Below are 17,703 nucleotides of genomic sequence, written 5' to 3'. Positions count from 1 at the left end.
GAAGCTTTTTACAAACATGTACAAAGCGTTCAGGTTTTTTCCTAACCAAACAACCGAAAGCACCCCAGTGCAACAGCCACCTTAGCCAAGCCAGATGGTAAAAAGATGATGAAGTGGAACAGCATACAGCAAGCTGACATTTTCCACAAGGTAACTCCCCTTCCCTATTTAAAAATGCCCCCAATTATTTCTTAAATAGCATGACCTTTTAAAACAAAATCATGGACAATTTTAATTAAAAAACATAATTTGTAAATTATTTTGGAATATACCTTAAAATATTTTTTCACCATCACTGAAAGTCTTCAGTAAAGTGAGCCGTCTGCTCCAACTTTTATGCAAGATAATATCATTAACTACTGAGGAAGAAAAAAACCCACACACAGCCAAGCCTTCACTTCACAGTGCTATTTAGTTAAAGATGAATTACTTGACCTTTTGGCAATGTACAATGGAACAGAAGTCAAAGATACACAAGTTCTTCCATTTTCTAAACAAATTCAGCCCCATACCTATAAGAAATTACCTTTGTGTTAGACTAGAGCACACTTTTTGGAACAAAATGTTTAAGCTAATAAAGCTTCATGGAAGCCTCGAAGAGGGCCGATAAATCGTCTTCCGTTTGGGGGCGTGGTGATAGTTTAGTCACTCTCTCCTGCAAGATTAAAGAAAAACTGGATTACAGAAGGCTGCCAATAAAATTAATCAAACAGTATCTGAATGATGTGCCTTTGTACTAATGTCCTCCACAGAGAATAACGAGGTTTTGCAAATACGTAATCACGTAATTAAGGCTGAAGTCTCATCAACTGTACAGTACTTGCAAGAATATATTAGTTTAAATTCCCTATAATTAAATACACAGAAACAAGATTAAAATGCAGTTCAGTTGCAAAGTCAAGTAGTTCAAACACGGGTCGTGTCAGTCACAGATGTCAGTACACTGGTGGGTAGTATCCTGGGAATACAGCACATTTTTAAATTATTTTGCCAGTACTGGAACAAGGAGATCAAGTTTTAGGGACCAAGATTTTCAAAATACAACATCTCTCAAAGCCCAGGAACTGCCATAGATGGGGGGCATAATCAGTGCTTGCAACTCAGACTCCAAAAAAGAGACACAGCAAAGGACTGCAGTGAAACTGCTTAATAAACAGCTGGATGCCTTGGAATCAGAAAACAAAATCGTTGTGGTTGGCCTGCATTTGGACGTTGATTCAACAGAATTTTTGGGTGCTGAAGTCACACTGACTGCCATGAAGCCCAGGTGTATGTTTCACTGTGCTGCCTGACAGAATAACCACAAAGGCAGGGATGGCAATGCAGGAAAGCCCCTTGCTGAGGAGGATGAGGAGCTGTATCAGTATTCAGTTACCGCAGAAACACTCAGCTGAAAGGGCCTAACAATACTGTACTCGAGCTGACGGTGAATAGTACTTTTATGCTTTCAACAATCAATAACTTTTAACATTTATTGCAAGACTGGAGAGAGTTACAAACATCTGCAAATACACAGGCAGGCCTACCCTAGGAATGCATTATCTTTAAATGAATGCGGTGTATTTTGGCAGGAGGGAGTTTCTCCTGCTACAACCTGTTTCAGCATCTCCCTTAGGGAAGAGGCTGCCCCAGTAAAAGCTCTAAATTCCCCACCCCTTTTCACGTGAGGCAGCAGATGTCCTTTGCTGGGGCCTTGCCTCACGCACCAAGTGGGATGCCGGGGAAGGGGCTCCTCCAGCCCCCTGCCTCGGGGGGAGGCTGGGCTCAGATGCTCACAGAGCACACACCGCTGCCGCAGTGTGATGCTACAGCCACCCCACTTCCTTCTCAACCCACGGGGCTGCAATTTGTGGACAGGCTGGATGTGGTTACACAGCAAGAGAGGCCACCGCACTGTGAACTTAACATGTGCAATATTGGTCTAGAACGGTGAGGAAGTCAGCCGTGAGATAGGCTCAGCTCGTAATCATGATCAGCCTGGTTAGCACGGCTTGTGATGAATCTGAAAAGTGCAGCTTTGTGTGCATAACTTTATCTACACAAGAAATCTTGCTGGTGCAGCGGCAGCAATCAGATGATACCTCTTGCCCTATCCCTGACTGGCGCTCCAACCAAAGAGTCCTCTATGCAGTTTTGAAAACAAATTGAAAATTCAAACAGCACTAGGGCAAAAGCATGTTGCTTTTTCCAGACTCCCAATGTGCAAAATATAACAACTCAGTGCTCACGTACTCAGTAAATTCATCACGCTTGTATTAGGACACTCTGGGCCAAATCACAGCTTTGCTGCTGTGATTTGCAGCTGTGATCCAGGCCGGGCTGGATGAGGCTTTGAGCAACCTGGTCTAGTGGAAGGTGTCACTGCCCATGGCAGGGGGGTTGGAACTGGATGATCTTTAAAGGTCGCTTCCAACCTAAACCATTCCGTGATTCTATGATCTGTAAAGTCACACGAAATGACAGGAGACGATCACCCTGACAGACTGTAGCACTTCCCAGCTCTATTGACAGAGGGCTGCAAGCGGATTCTCCTATATGCCTCGACACTGAGGCACCAGCACTCCCTCTGAACAAGCCTGCTGATGTTTGCTGGTGTCCAGATGACAAGGCCCCAGCTAACCCAGACTGACTCCAGGCTACACCACCAGTGCATGTTGGTATAGTGCCAAAAATAAGCAACTCATGCCTCATTGGTGGTTCATCCCCATTGTAGCTGCCCCTGGAATGCCTGCAGGGGATGGGTGAGCTAGAGCGCAGCCCTTGCACCGCCTCTCATTTTCAGCTGTCCCCATATCCCCCCAAACACCATCGCAGGGCCAGCCACCTTAGATGCTGGGATGGCATCTTCTTTGCTAGACTCACTGCTGTCTGTAAATAGCATCAATTTCAACAGACTTAGGAAAATAAAACTCTCTTTTAACTTCAAGTATAAATGTCTATCCGAGTAGAGTTCCCACCCTGAATCCAGCAGTTACAGTTGATAATTTTGCTTTCCTGCAGCCTGCACTTCACCCCGCACAGTTATTGGTGCAGTGGTGACAGCACTTACACTGCCTTGCCAACAGGAACGGGCCAGTGCCGTATTCCAAAGCAAAGCTACTGCAAGATGAAAAGAAAAAATATACCCATGATTAAACTGTGCAGACTACCTCAGCGGGTAATAATGGACTATTAAGGAACGCTAATACATTTTCATCATGCTACATCTCATATACAAAAATGAAGTTTGAGAAACAATTAGGTCCTCTCATTTTACCCAGCACAATTAATCATCCATGCCGTGAGATGACAGTGAATGAATTAAAAGTCAATTTGAGCTAAACTAACAAACAAAAAACCCTTTAACATCTTTTGGTGAAGAACCTTCCTCCTCCCCCAGCTATGCAAAACCATGCTTTTAATGAGATGTTGTGCTTGTGATGACTCAAACTCAATTGTTTTAAAGGACCATATTTATGAAAACAAACCTCCAAAATGCCCCAGAAAAACTTATATCCATAACCTATTTAATGGGTGCTCAGAGACCTTAGTTTTCTTCCTGGCTTTGCTACTGCTCTGTTGTGTGCGATCCTAAATAGCTGCACCTTTGTGTCATTTTCTGAGGTATAAAATAGGAATATTAATACTTTCCCTCTGTTACAAGTTGCTCCAAGATTTATGAATGAGAAAAACTAGGCATGGTAAGAGGTACTGCTGTAGAAACCTTTCAGCCTACAGAATTCTCATTTTCTCGGTAGTGTTTATTTCCCTTACCACTGGGTGGAAATAAATCCTAAGTAGACAGAAGAGTCCATATCATATGAATCAGAGTGTCTTTTTACAAGGAAGATACTGGATTTTGCTTTTGGAATGGTGTGTTGTTTTTTGCAGTGTCTTTATGAGCACTGAAACAATAAAAGGTATTACAAGTTTAATGTGTATCATCCCAGGGGACCTTATTTCAAATTCTGATGGGGGTCAACGGAACAAAAAAGCCATCTGGGTAGAAAAGTGCAACTTGTCAGTATGGAAAAGTTTAATGCAAAGTCAGCTTGATTGTTCTTACCAGATACCACTTGGTATTACTGCTTTACCTATAACTCATTCTGCATACATAATTAACAGAGATAGTTATGAAAAAGCAGTGTCTTCTACAAAGATCAAAGGTCTATGAAAAACATCCTCTTTTTCAAAAATGCGACATTTAAAAAACCCCAAAACCAAACATCTAGCCATTCTTCCTGAATCCATGTGATGAACAGACTGCAACATGCACTCCATCTAGCTGAAAAGAAAAACCTAAACAGTGCAGAGATACAACACACAGTTGGCTGTCCATAATTTTCTTAATTTTAATTGTTTTCCTGTAGGACTAGAAATAAGATTTGCTTGAAAAGAAACACTTCTGTTTTTTCAAAAATCTGTTCTACTTCACTGGATGAAAAGTTTTGCTTTCTGTCTTACCTGGGGCAGAGTGCCTTTGACTAATGCAGGGATGTCTGCTTTAGAATAACCAAGTGCAGCTAAGCCATCATCAACATTCAGATCAAATAGGAATTTCCGGAGAGTGTCTGCCAAAATAAACCCCGCATCTTTGATTCTGGCAGTGCGGATGTCAGCTCCTAAAATAAGATATAATGCCTTGACTGTAGGGTGGAGAGCGCGGAGGAAGCCCGTTCTGGACTTAATTTAATCATAATATCAGCTGAATACATATCCATACATAACAGTCACTGCTCTAAAAGCAACATGAGGTAAAAAGAGGAATCAGTCTTCATTTTACAGTTGGAATAGTTTGTAAAAAATGAAATAAAACAACATCGGGAGAAGCAGGTAACTGCTGCCAGAAAGAATAACTGCCACATGAGGTTAACTTCCTTTCCCTCCGTGCTTACAGGGAGAAGCACTTTTCAGTCTGACTAACTGCTGGGAGGAAAGAAGCTAAGGCACGAACGTCAATGGTATTTATTTTTCTGGATGGTGTGCCAGATGCTAACTTTAAGGCCTTGAGTTTGCTGACATCTAGAGGACATGGAAACCACTGACCGTTCAAGCACACATGCAGGCTGCGAAAGAGAGACGGCAGGGCAGTGTTCAGGGGGTTAAGGAAATCTTAAACTTAATGGTGTTTGAATAGGTGCTGACTTGTGTAGGGTAACACAGAACTGAGGAGGGGGAACTGGTGTCTTTGAAACATCTACTGAATGGTAACGAAAGCATCAATACAGAACGAAAGATTACCAACATTTCTTATGGAATAGCTTGCTTCCCTTTCTTCAATCCGTGGTCAGCGTGTGTGCAAAAGTAAGGATAAAACCATGTGCAGACAGAAGACACCGGGTTGCCCATATGACTTCTTTTCAAAGTAAGCCGAGCTAAATCTGTTCTCTGTGTAACCTCAATGATGTTACACCAGAACTATGTTAGGTCCGAGTGCCATAGTGAGGGATGAGTAAGAGCACAACATAGCTACGGGAAAAATATTTTCTGTGATCGTCACACAGTTCAGTGCAACATTCAAAAGGGGGTTAAGTGAACAGGAGACCAACAAGCTCATTTGAGGAGCTCAGATATTAGCATAGTAAGACTGCCTGTGCTGTAGTAGGTAATATCTGGGAGGAATTGATAAATAAGGTATACCAGAGTCTTCCATGAAGTCTTACGTTACTGGGATTATGCCATGCAGTCTGAGTTTATCCTGGGTTTTACTGTAGAGCAATAATTGGGACATAAATCCAGTATCTTCAACTAGTAAAGTAAAAGGGAAATGGAGGAATGGAAAAAAATGATAGTAAATGTGAAGGGCAGTTTTACAATATTTCTTCAGTTCTAGTACTTTCTTTTTCCTCAAACTAAAGGATACATCAGTCTTAGATTGCACTTAGAAAATTTCTGGCCACACACACACCTATTTCAACTGTTTAAGAATTCACCCAGGGAGGTATTAAGCTTTTTCTGGCTGTACCCAAATTCACAGCTGTACATACACACAACATTAATCTGCTTCATGTCAAAAAATACCTTCTTAGTCATTGCATTTGGCAACTTGACAGATTTGAATCAGCTACTGTAGTCAGTTGGAATCTGGACTGGAATCAGAAGTAAATATCCCAGGTGGGAATTAACAAATTGAATTCCACGTGATGTTTTCAGCAGTCTCTTTACAGCAAGGCAGACAATAATGTAGCTTAAATTTCTACTGAGAAAGTTAACAGAGCTTTCAGAAACAATTTTGTACCAGTTCTTACCACAAAAGCTAAAGGAACTGCTTTTCAACCCCTTGTTTTAAAATCAAGGAACCAAAGTTCAAATTCTCTGATATCCTGGGCTGGCCAGTTATCCAGAAACATTCTCTTATTCTACTCTGAATTGTGTATTATTGCTTCCCTTGCTTCAATCAGTGGTCAGGATGTGTGCAAAAGTGATAAAACCATGTCCAGACAGAAGACACCGGGTTGCCCATATTACTTCTACATGTATTGCTACAGACATTTTGTAGTTTAGTATATGATTCCAACTAGGTTTGTGTTCTGGTTTTGACAATAAGCAGGATTGCATACTATGGACTAAAGCTGAACAAACCTCACAGCCCACATTTATAAAATAAACACATTTTTCCCCCAGTGTAGTTTTTCTGACCATGTTGTTTTACCACCTCTTTAAAATACTATATTTTCATTGTCTATATAAAAGTTCCACTCCCTCTTGAAAACCACAATGCTTTCACATTACTTACACAAGGAAGTCACACATGTGACTGGATCGCTGTGACTGGCATGCAGAAGGCTGACCACACAAGGGACTGAACACAAATTGTCCAAATACCGGGAGAGTTGCCCTAACCACCTTCTCTCTGCGCTCTACACTGTTGCACACATGACTGTGATATTGCTCTCTAGTGAGCATGGGTATTAGGAGCAGTTTAGTTACAGAGTCTAGTGCAGACAAAAAAGTCTGACCTTAGATATAAATAAATTAGCCCACTGCAGAGCTGTGCTGTCACAGGTAGACTGCTAACAGCTCCAAGGTTACATCACTGACAGCTGGTTTATTACACACAGTCATGCTGGGGATGCAGTGAAGAGGTATCCTTTCTCAAAGACACCTTCTGGTGACGGGCTGCACAGACAACAAAGCACTGTATGAAAAGGTAACCTTTAAATGAGCTGTCAGCTTGCAGCATCTACGTCTATTCCGCTAAGAAGCGGAAAAGGCCACTTGGTTCATTAACCCACTTCTCAGCTATCACAGATGTGTCCACAGAATAGCTACGCTGTGCTTTCCCTTGACATCGGCCACTGAGAAATTCCAACACCTACAAACAAGCTTAGGCCTACATCAGAAAGACTGAAACCCACAGCTGTGTGCCATGGAAAAAGAGCAGGAGTGATTCAGAACATGACTCTGTCCTAATTCATTGCCACAGCAGGGAATTTGTCAGGCAAATGCTTTCTTTAGCTAACAGATGCACCTGAGTACTGGTTTGGTTTACAGTATTTACTCTAAAGAATCTGCTCTTCATTAGGCACCAAGAGAGATGTCAATCACAGCTACTCTCTCCTGATTCGTAACAGATCTGCAGTTACCTTCAGCTGTCCAGGTTTCTAGCAAAGAAGAAGATTTTTCCAGCTTGCTTCTCTAACTACATCATCCTATATAAAAATTTAGCATTACTCTACCTAAGTTTACGTGTAACTCAGTCTCAAGAATCTTGTTTTTTAAACTTAAAAACCCTGCAACAGCCAACTACAATTGCTTGCAGTTTGTTTGGTTGGTTTTCTCTCAGATATTTTTGAAAAAAATTCTATTTGTATGAGTAAGTTGTATCCACTGAGATTCCTACCTAGTATCTCTGCAGCTTCCAAGTGTCGCTCAGGATGTATCTGTGCCGTGAAAGCAAACACTGCTGGGGATGTCAACACCACAGAAAGGCCATGTGGCTGTGGGGAAAAAAAAAAAAACAAACCCAAAATCAGAAAAAGAGAATAAAATCACATCGACAGGACACGTACTTTCAACTTCAGTGTGCTTTAAGGCTTAGAAATGTGAGATAACAGAGAACTGAAATGTATAATACAAACATAAACCAAGTTTTACCACTAAAGAGTGATCCACATTATAATCCTTTGGTTTATAAGTTTTCACCAAACCAGAAATAGGGTAAGACATTCCATGGCTGGAACAGAGAGTAGAGAGAAAGTGGTTAGGGCAGCTCTCCCGGTATTTGGAAAATTTGTGTTCAGCGACTTGTGCGGTCAGTCTTCTGTATGCAAGTCTCTTACTTAGGCACAGATACACAGAAAGTTTTTAGGTACACATATGGTATGGATATTAAGTACAAAACAACCCTCACCCCTCTGCACCTCAGGGACCTAGCTGTGAAAACCAGCACCTCCTTACTTTGTGAGCATGAAGTTAGATGCTCTCAAAGATGCTCAGTTACTAAAGGCATAAGGATATCCCTACCTGATCACACTGCCTGAGCAAAACAAACATTAATTTTAAAGTATAATTAAAGAGTGGATTTGCTCAAACAAAAGGAATGAAAGGAAGGTCTCTGTAGAGAATGACTTCTAATAACTTCTCCACACAATTCAGATTGAGGCTTTGTTTCTCTGAGATTTTCACCCATATGAACCTACACTGCCTTGCAATCCTAATTACAGCTCATTTCAGCTTGCTGAACGCCTACTCCCTAGACAAACTTACAGACAATTGCATCAGTTCAGGCATGGCACAAGATTACCTCATTGCTGTCTCACTGCACAACAGCTGGCAGGAAATTCAACATTTTAAATGCCACTGATGGGGTGGTTTTTCCCTAGCTATGTTTTTTACTATCAAGGAAGGTAAAGGTGGCCATGTTCTGTAGTTTTCATGTGATTTGCGTACCACAGGCCAGAATACACAATCCTCACACACATAAACGCCAAGAGCCCATCAATTTCTCAAAACACGCTTCCCTTGCATCACAGCCCAGGCTACAATGTCTCACCAGATATTCAGCAACAAAGGCAGCAATGTCTTCGACAACCTGAAACAAACACTACCTAGAAGCTGATCTCGGATAGGGGTAACATTTTTCTGTACTCACCAGAGATGAACGCCAGCATTGCCAAAGCCAATACCAGCAAAAGCACTTGCTAGGTGCATGTTGGCTCTTGCTTCACGGTCTTCGGGGTTTCTGATGGCTCTGTGTACCACGGAGACAATGGTACCAGTGAATTCACAAACGGATCAGAAATTCAAGATGGAGAAGGGAGAGGGCTTCTTTATGGACAGATATACAAAAACGTCTAATATAAGCTGAGATAAAAATGCTGGAAATAGGATCAATTCACACTTCAGGCACAGGACAATCCTGCTCTGGATCAGCAAGTAGATCAAACTGGTTCAGTGAAGGACAAGATTCCTTTACTTTTCTAAAAACTGAGTAAATAGAATGAATTTAGCCATATTCACCTCAGTGGTGGTTAAAAAAAAAATTCTGCTTAGAAGCATTGGAAATCCTATGTACAGCTCCAAGACCACTGCAGCTTTCTCACCATCTCATCTCCAGAGAAGGGCCACGAAGATGCTCAGAGGGCTGGAGCACCTCTCCTGTGATGAAAGGCTGTGAGAATCGGGCTTGTTCAGCCTGGAGAAGAGGAGGCTTCGGGGAGACCTTATAGCACCTTCCAGTACCTGAAGGGACCTACAAGGAAGCTGGGGGGGACTTTTTACAAGGGCCCATAGTAACAGGACAAGGGGTAATGGGTTTAAATTGAAAGTGGGGAGGTTTAGATTAGGTACCAGGAAGAAGTTCTTCACAGAGAGGGTGGTGAGGCACTGGAACAGGTTGCCCAGAGAAACTGTGGATGCCCCATCCCTGGAAGTGTTCAAGGCCAGGCTGGATGAGGTTTTGAGCAACCTGGTCTAGTGGAAGGTGTCCCTGCCCATGGCAGGGGGGGTGGAACTAGATGGTCTTTAAGGTCCCTTCCAACCCAAACCATTCTGTGATTCTATGATTAGGTGTTGGACCCCATCACCTGTGTGGACAGGGTTCCTTGCCTTCCTACGCACCTGACTGCTTGTGTAGTTAGACAATGGAGAAAAAAAGTCTCCCGAATAGATTCCACAGGAACAATAAACAACTACTTTGATTAGCTAGGTACCGTAAAAAGTCTTTTACAAAAAAAAAACCCACATTGATATTTTATAGAAGTGCACATGGTATACAAAAGCTCTACACAGGCTAAAACTTTACTGGTAGGGATCAAAACCAACTCCTAGTTAAGTCAAAAATGTGATTCAAAAGTCTTCTAAGTATGAGCTAGTTTACAGTAAATGCATGATTTTGCACATTTCTGAGTATATCTGGTTACCTGCTTGATGGGTGTATCAAGTGTCTTAATTTACACTGAAAGTCACAGAAATTACACCAGCAGTATTTCATTCACTGTTGCATATTTCCCATATATGGTCACAGAAAGAGGATTCTTGAAAAAAATACGTGAATGCTGCTCCCATATTAACTGAGCAGCTTGAAATACCTTTACGTGAGGACTTATAAAATAAATTCACAGAGGCATTAAAAAGCTACCTCCTCAAGACAACATAGTAACCCTAATTTTATTTTCAATTTTATTTGAAAAAAATGTTGCTTTATTAAAGAAAAATCCAGGGTAGAAAATGAAGATTTAAGTAATAGTTTGCCTTATTTCAGCCTAAAATTCTATGCATCCCTTTTTGGGCACTGAAGACTGAACATACTGCAAGGGGTTGGCTGCTAACCCTATTACCTTTTCAAATATTTAGCCACAATGCGCAGAGCATGAAGAGCCCAGACATCACTGATGGGGTTGCTGCCCTGGTAAGCTGGTCGGTTGATTGGATTTGAAGGGCAGGGACTGCGCATGTTGTACGGATTTTGACTCTAAAGCATGGCTAAAAGAAAGATTAAAAATCAAATTATTTAAGTGGGAGAGCTCCATTTTACTGCCTTGCCTTCCTGTGAATGCACATTCTTCTTATTTACTTCTGGTGATTAACAATTGCCAAAATTAGAAATACAATCTCATAAACAACTGGGAGAATGCTGGGTGGGCACCTCCCCAGCACTTGGCTCTCCAACAAACATACAGAGGCAATCCAAACAGTCACAATCTATCAGCTCACACCACGCTGTTCCATTACAGGCACTGCAGTTCAGGATACTTTGCCGAACTTGAGATATCACACAATTTCATTATATGTCCATTACTTTAATATACACAGCACTCAGAAGCAAAGCAAACTCTGGCCCTCCAAACAGAAACTTCCATGAATTTTGTGCAGTTAACAGCTGTGGGTTTAAGATGAGGAAAATTTTGTGCCAAGTGAAAAGGAAGTCATGACAGAGGTTCCAAAGATGGAATTTTAGATAGTTGGGCTAAGACCTGCCAGTATCCCACAAGCCTTCATAAATTTTTGTTGACACACGGTGGCTTTTATTAGAAAATCCTTGTTCTCCATTCCCTGTCATGTCTTCAGACATGCTAAACGCTGTCACAGTTATGATTAATCACCTGCATGAACTCTTAAAAAGGGACACCTGTAGTCTCTTCCCTGACAACAACCATCCTGAAAGCAAACAGTTTCTTCAGTGCACTGGAAAAAAACATTAAAATTTCTGCAAATGAGTGACTTGTTTCCATACATTCTGAGGGAGGTAGTGAAATTCAGTAAGAGGAAAGTAGAACAGAGACCACCTTAACAGGAACAGGAAAGGGAGAAAAAAAGATCATCACCCTTTTCTGCTCCTAAAAATCTATTTTTTTCTACAATCATCACAGTAAAAGTACAAAACTGTAATAAATTCGAGTAGCAGCCTAACACAGAAAACTCACCAAAGCACATCAAAGCCACTGTTGGCCACAATTCGTTCAGGCATAGACAGTGTGTGTAAAGGATCAATGATACCTAATGTTGGCTTAATGGCTCTTGAAGCAATACCTGAAATATGTAAGTGAGGAAAACGAGTTAAAAGATCTTTTTGCAACAAAATAGGACAAGCTTATTGTTAAAAACATAACAATAATGAGGGGAAATTATTTGAAACTGTGAAAATAAAAGCAAAGGGAGAGAAGGGAGAGTAAGAATGTAAGTCTTCTGATGATGAAGTCCCTGTAAGAGTTACATGATTTGAGACTTCTGCCTGAAGACAGTTATACCAGACAATGTTCCCTCTCCATTTGTAACCTTCCCTGAGCAGCCTATACTTTCAAAACGTCTGTGCTGAATGGCACCTGCAACGGTACTCTGAGATGTGTATCTTCTGTGAACAATCAGAGGGCAAGACTGGTTTGTGTCTACAATCAATTGCTATTGCCAACTGCTGTCTCCAGCATCTGTAATAACCGTGCCTTCGAATTTTGGTTAAGGGGGCACAGATGTAGCTTTGAGACAGACAGACAGACAGAGACAGATTTACTGACTATATATAGACTAGAAAACTCTGAGCTATGACTCTACATAGACTGGAAAACTCTAAGTCTCAGCACACCCATTTGTGCCCCAAGTACTGTAGACTGTGTGACATATAAAATCCACATGTTTAGAAGCGAAACCCCAGAACAGCTACAAAGCTTAAGATGACATTTTAGCCTTGATCTTTATTTGCCAGGGACATCTTTATTTCCCAGGGATGTCTTTATTTCCCAGGGATGAAAAGGCCAAAGGAAGACAGTGCCCCCTCCCTTGCACAGAATCTCAGGCCTGAGGTTTCAAAACTCAGGAAAAGGAACATTTGGTTGCAATTACACAACAAAGAAACAAAAAGTCTTAAAAGCAGAAAGAAAAATACAGAGGAAATAAGGAACAGTTGGTTGACCCTGAATATAAGTAGAAATTTCCTTTGCAATTAACATTTTCTGCCATTTAAGGACTTGAAAGATTTTAGTTTCCTGTTTTGCCTTCCAACTATAATCCACTGTAGTACATAGGTATTTCATTATGTTAATATGCTATAAATTTAATGCAAGGAGGAAAGCTTTCAGCTCTTCAAATTTGCCTGTGGCAGTTGAATCAAACAAAATGACACCTGAAATGACATGCAGTATCCTTTTTCCTTTCAAGGCAGGGAAATAATGAAGACATTGGAAAAGCAATTATCTTGAATAGCAGACAGGAAAAAAACACAAAACCTCACCAGTTTTTACTTTTAGTTCTTTGAAGTCAAAAATGGCAACACCAGTGGTTTCACTTCCAGTTCCAGCTGTTGTAGGAACTTAAAAGGAAGAATAGGGATAACCACAAGTAATAAGTAATACATAATATTGCAAAATAAATAAATATAGCCACAATGGATACAACACCAAAAATACAAGACCGACAAAATCTTGGAGGTATCCCTGATCCAAAGCCTAGAGGTCAAACAGAAACTGCCACCTTGATCTCTTTTCTCAGCAAAAGGCATCCAACTCACCTAAACAAGACAAACTAATGACAAAAACTGTGATTTTATTTCCACTGACGTAAATAGCAAAATTGCTGCTGAACACAACTAGAGGAGAAGTTAACCCAAAGGCAGCTGAAACAGTCACAGTAAACTGATTTCAGTAGAAGTATCATACAGAGTATAGAATGACTCCCCTTCTCACCCCCTCCCCTCCAGCTTTACCTGCAATAAGCGGCTTGAGGGGCACAGTGACAGGCTTCCCTTTCCCAATAGGAGCATTAACATAATCCAAGAAGTCTGATGTAGGACTGGATGCATACAGGTTGGCAGCTTTACAGGTGTCTATCACAGACCCACCTCCAACAGCAACATATGCATCAAACTCTCCCTTTTTAGCGAATTTAATGGCGTCCAGGAAACTTGGAAAACAAGAAAAGCTTTCCAATTAGTCAAGGGAAAAACGGCACACAGAGAAACTAACCATTAAGACCAGTGGACAGGTCAGAAGGAGGTGTTTAAACAGCCACATGGCATGCTGTAAAAGCATGTAAAAGCACTACTTTGAGAAGCGCGCTGTTAGAAGTACTACCTGTGGTCTGTTGGTTCCACCCGGACATTATCATACATCTGGAAGTTTATACCATATTTTGCCAAGGAATTCAATACTGCATTTACAGGAGGGAGTTGGGAGAGGTTTTTATCTGTCATCAAACACACTCTTCTAGCACCAAGATTCTGCAGGTCCTATAGTAACGATGAAATTAAAAACCAAACAACTGGTATAAAATCATATGCTGAAATATTTCAATACTAACCCAAATCAACAGAACCATTTAATAATAATAAAACTCCTCACTTAAAAATAGTAGGCTATTGCAACCCTAACTTTTGCTAAATTAATTGTCACAATAGCTACACAATACAGGCAATTCTAAATAATCCTAATGCTCTTTAAAAACAGAAGTTCTGCCTAACTTAATTTACTCTCTGACTATTAATTTACAAATTTGCAAATTAAAAAAGGGAACTGTTAATGGTATAAATGCCAAGAAGACAGGCGAAAAACTGATAAATGAAAAAAACCCAGTGATAAAGGCAAACCGAACAATATACTTAGGTGAGTCATCCCATGCTGCTGAAACAAAACTTCTACACTTTCACGGTGCAAACCCCGAGCTGAACAAATATCCACCTGATTTAATGGAAAGTCTGATTCATTTTAATGAGCACTAGAGGAGATGAAAGTGATCTTGAGAAAACCCTCGAGTCACCAGGATTCAAAATTTTTTGAATTAAATTCCCTGTCAGAAAAAAAAAATATTGCTGCATAATCCTGGCAAATCATCAATGATCTAATTATCCACTAAACTGCATTTCATGTACTCACACCACAGTAACATTGATCTAACATGCTTCTGTTCTTTACCCAACAGTATTTTCAGACCTTTTTTACACTGGTATATATGACCACACATACTGCGAAGCAGTGGAGAATCAGACACCCCACATATCAGCCTTCCCTTATAAAATGGATTGATAGCACTGGCCACCCTTTAGAAAATAACTTTTAGCCAGTGATGGACTTACGCTACGGAAGCTTACCATGCCAATCTCTTTTGTAACTCCTTCTCCATATCGGATGTTCGAAACGGCCATCTACAAAAAAAGAGAACTTTTTTTTTTTCAAATGGAGAAATGGCTTCTATTCCCAAGCAGTCAAAAGTTTACTAATGTAAATATTTGTTAAATGCCATATTTGGTGGTATACAAAATACTACTTTTAAATCAAATACATTTTATTATTAAATCTACCTCAAATGCATAGTCTGTACTTCCCCGGGTAGGCTGTTCAGGGACTGGAATGGAAATGAAACAGTAAAATTAGGGCACAAAAAGTTACACCAATCTATATCTCAATACTACAGCTGGCAGATTCCATTGCTTTGAAAAGCACTAATACATTTGCTCAGGCCATGCTGGCTTGTCTGGGTAACAGATTTCATCCCTGGTTGTTAGTGAGATTAAATGATCCAAGTACTTAATTTGATACATATAATTCAGCAAAACAGGAGTGGGTTCTTTTTCTTCTTTCAAAAATTAATTCTCTCCTAGAAAAACTGAGTAAGTTAGCAGGAAGTCTGCATGAGAACTTGTTTGCAGTCTGCAAAAACCAGGACAGCACATAGTAAGTACAACTGAGTATCTGCAGAGCTTACTGCCTGCTACACATAGATTGAGAGGTGCTACAAATGTGTAGGGGCTACATGGTAACCTCCAGAACAAGACAACCCCATGAGACATCCTCCATATGAACCTGGATGGAGAACATCTTTTGTGTGTGTGAGAGCAACACTCACAGGTGTTTACACTTCTTTTTACTTCTGCCCAGTCTGAACTTGCAGGAGAAACTGCACTGCTTGCTCGAAAATGAAGAAACTGCATGCATTGCTAATAATAAACAGAGTTTTAATAAGAATTGATGTATTGCTATCAACTTCATTTAGTAGAAGAGAGAAGATATTTATAAGGATGGTATTTCAGCCACATCCTCCCTCTGCTGTGTCATTCTTGCATAAATTTCCACAAAACTCTCCATTTCTTGCATATCTTGATTTTGACACAAAGTGAAACAAACTGCATCAACTGAAACAGCCCATTCTTCTCCAAGAAAAGATCAGATGAGGCATTCTGCTCTTCCCGCTGAAGTCATGCCTCCTGTCTGCTTTATTAATTGAAAATATGCAATCTGGATTCAGATCCAATGAGTGAAGCCACGATAATGAGTCTTACAGAGCCTCTGGGGTGCACTGAAGCACTGACCCACAACAGTAACAGATAGAAGTATTAAAATCCTTTATGCACTTCCTATTCAAGCCCAGGCCAGCTGCTATCAGCTCTTTCATTGCCATCTCTTGCCAGGCTGTACATGTTTGACCCCTCCTGGAGCCTGAGTCTGCTGTACTCTCAGTCATTAATTTGACAGGCTAAGAACATGTCCAAGCCATTTACTCTCCTGCTTTCTGATAGTATAATAGGTGCCCTGCTGTTATATTATTGAGCCAAACTTAACTTTCAGGAAGAATTTTACTGAGTTCAAAGTTGCATTATTTACTAGAACACTGTCAAGAAACACAATGGACTTTTTTTTCTTTCTGCCACAGTCACTGTTACATCAATTCCCACTATTCAGAGACTTACTGAACTGATATCATCTCACCACATTATAGACTCAACTGCTGCTGAAAACTTACAAAGAGCGTTCTTAACCAAGACTTCTGTTTAACCAAGGGCTTAGTTTGAATTGACCGAGTAGGTCATCAAGCAGACATACAGAAGAATGAGATTGTATTTCTCAGCTGCGCTATTGTCTTCATGTATGATGGTCATGGGCTAAACAAATATCAGAACATGTATTGGCTTTTCCATATGTAAAATGGTAACTCTTTAAAAAATGTTATAAGTAAAGCACATGAAAACAAGCCACTCAGAACGAAGCATTGCTGAAATTACAGCAAAAAATATTATTCTTTGTAGAAAACATATCTACCATATCTTCTAGGTACCTCTGGAGTATTCAACATGGAACATGTGGGACGTAGTAGAAGACTAAGAACATCTGGAGATTGATCAGCACACAGACAGCTATTCCCATGGACTCCCTACAGTCAATGCAGGCAGAATTTCCTCCCAGGGTGACTCGCTCCCTCGGCGCAGCTCACCTGTTCTTACCCTACAACCCTAGCCTAAGTGGGCTGCGTTCGTGGGACCGACTGTATAAAAAGCATATGGAGATTCCATCCCCCAAGCCAAAGCAGACCTTTGCGAATAGCTCCTTTTTATTCATACCGGTTCCTGTTTCTTTTCGAATGGAACAGATGCCTATTTTTTCCCCTCGAAAGCAGATCTGAAGTTGAGATGGCTCAGGTAATAACAGCAGTAGTAGCAGCCGTAGCAAATTTCTCATCAACCTGCCCCCTGGCAAGGGGAGGGAGGGACAGGATGTGGTGGCTTCCGTGGAAACTATAGATCGCTCCAACAACCACCACCATCACTGTACAGCTGCAAAATAACAGACTGCCTACCTTATCCTTTATACTGTTCTCCTTCCTACCTGTTGCCTGCGCCCTCTGCCCAGGTTACACGGAGATGTACAACTCTACAGGGCCATGGTCTCCGGCGGAATTATTTTGGAGACACAAACGAAGTCTTACCTTGGGAATAAGTGTGGCCATGGCTCGGGCACCGACATCTAGTGTAAAGGTAACCAAAAAAAGGGCATGGTTAAAAGCAGAGAAACAATTCTCGCC

General features: G+C 40.9%; 1 protein-coding gene across 1 annotated transcript; it reads right to left on the bottom strand.

The window, feature by feature from the left end:
* Nucleotides 1–233: 233 nt before the first annotated feature.
* ADHFE1 (alcohol dehydrogenase, iron containing, 1) lies at nt 234–17,638 on the bottom strand. Its single transcript, XM_010147330.1, is given in 14 exon segments — nt 234–655; nt 4,444–4,601; nt 7,823–7,919; nt 8,077–8,155; nt 9,074–9,172; nt 10,761–10,886; nt 10,888–10,905; nt 11,847–11,952; nt 13,148–13,225; nt 13,619–13,815; nt 13,986–14,140; nt 14,999–15,052; nt 15,209–15,252; nt 17,608–17,638. Coding segments are annotated over 12 exon segments (1,251 nt in total). The 5' UTR covers nt 15,209–15,252; nt 17,608–17,638; the 3' UTR covers nt 234–571.
* Between the last annotated feature and the right edge of the window lie 65 nt (nt 17,639–17,703).

The sequence above is a fragment of the Eurypyga helias genome, unplaced genomic scaffold (assembly GCF_000690775.1).
Source record: "Eurypyga helias isolate BGI_N326 unplaced genomic scaffold, ASM69077v1 scaffold29082, whole genome shotgun sequence".
In the NCBI taxonomy this organism is placed as follows: domain Eukaryota; kingdom Metazoa; phylum Chordata; class Aves; order Eurypygiformes; family Eurypygidae; genus Eurypyga; species Eurypyga helias.
The sequence above is the reverse complement of the archived record's forward strand: the minus strand, read 5'-3'. Positions and strand labels throughout refer to the sequence as shown.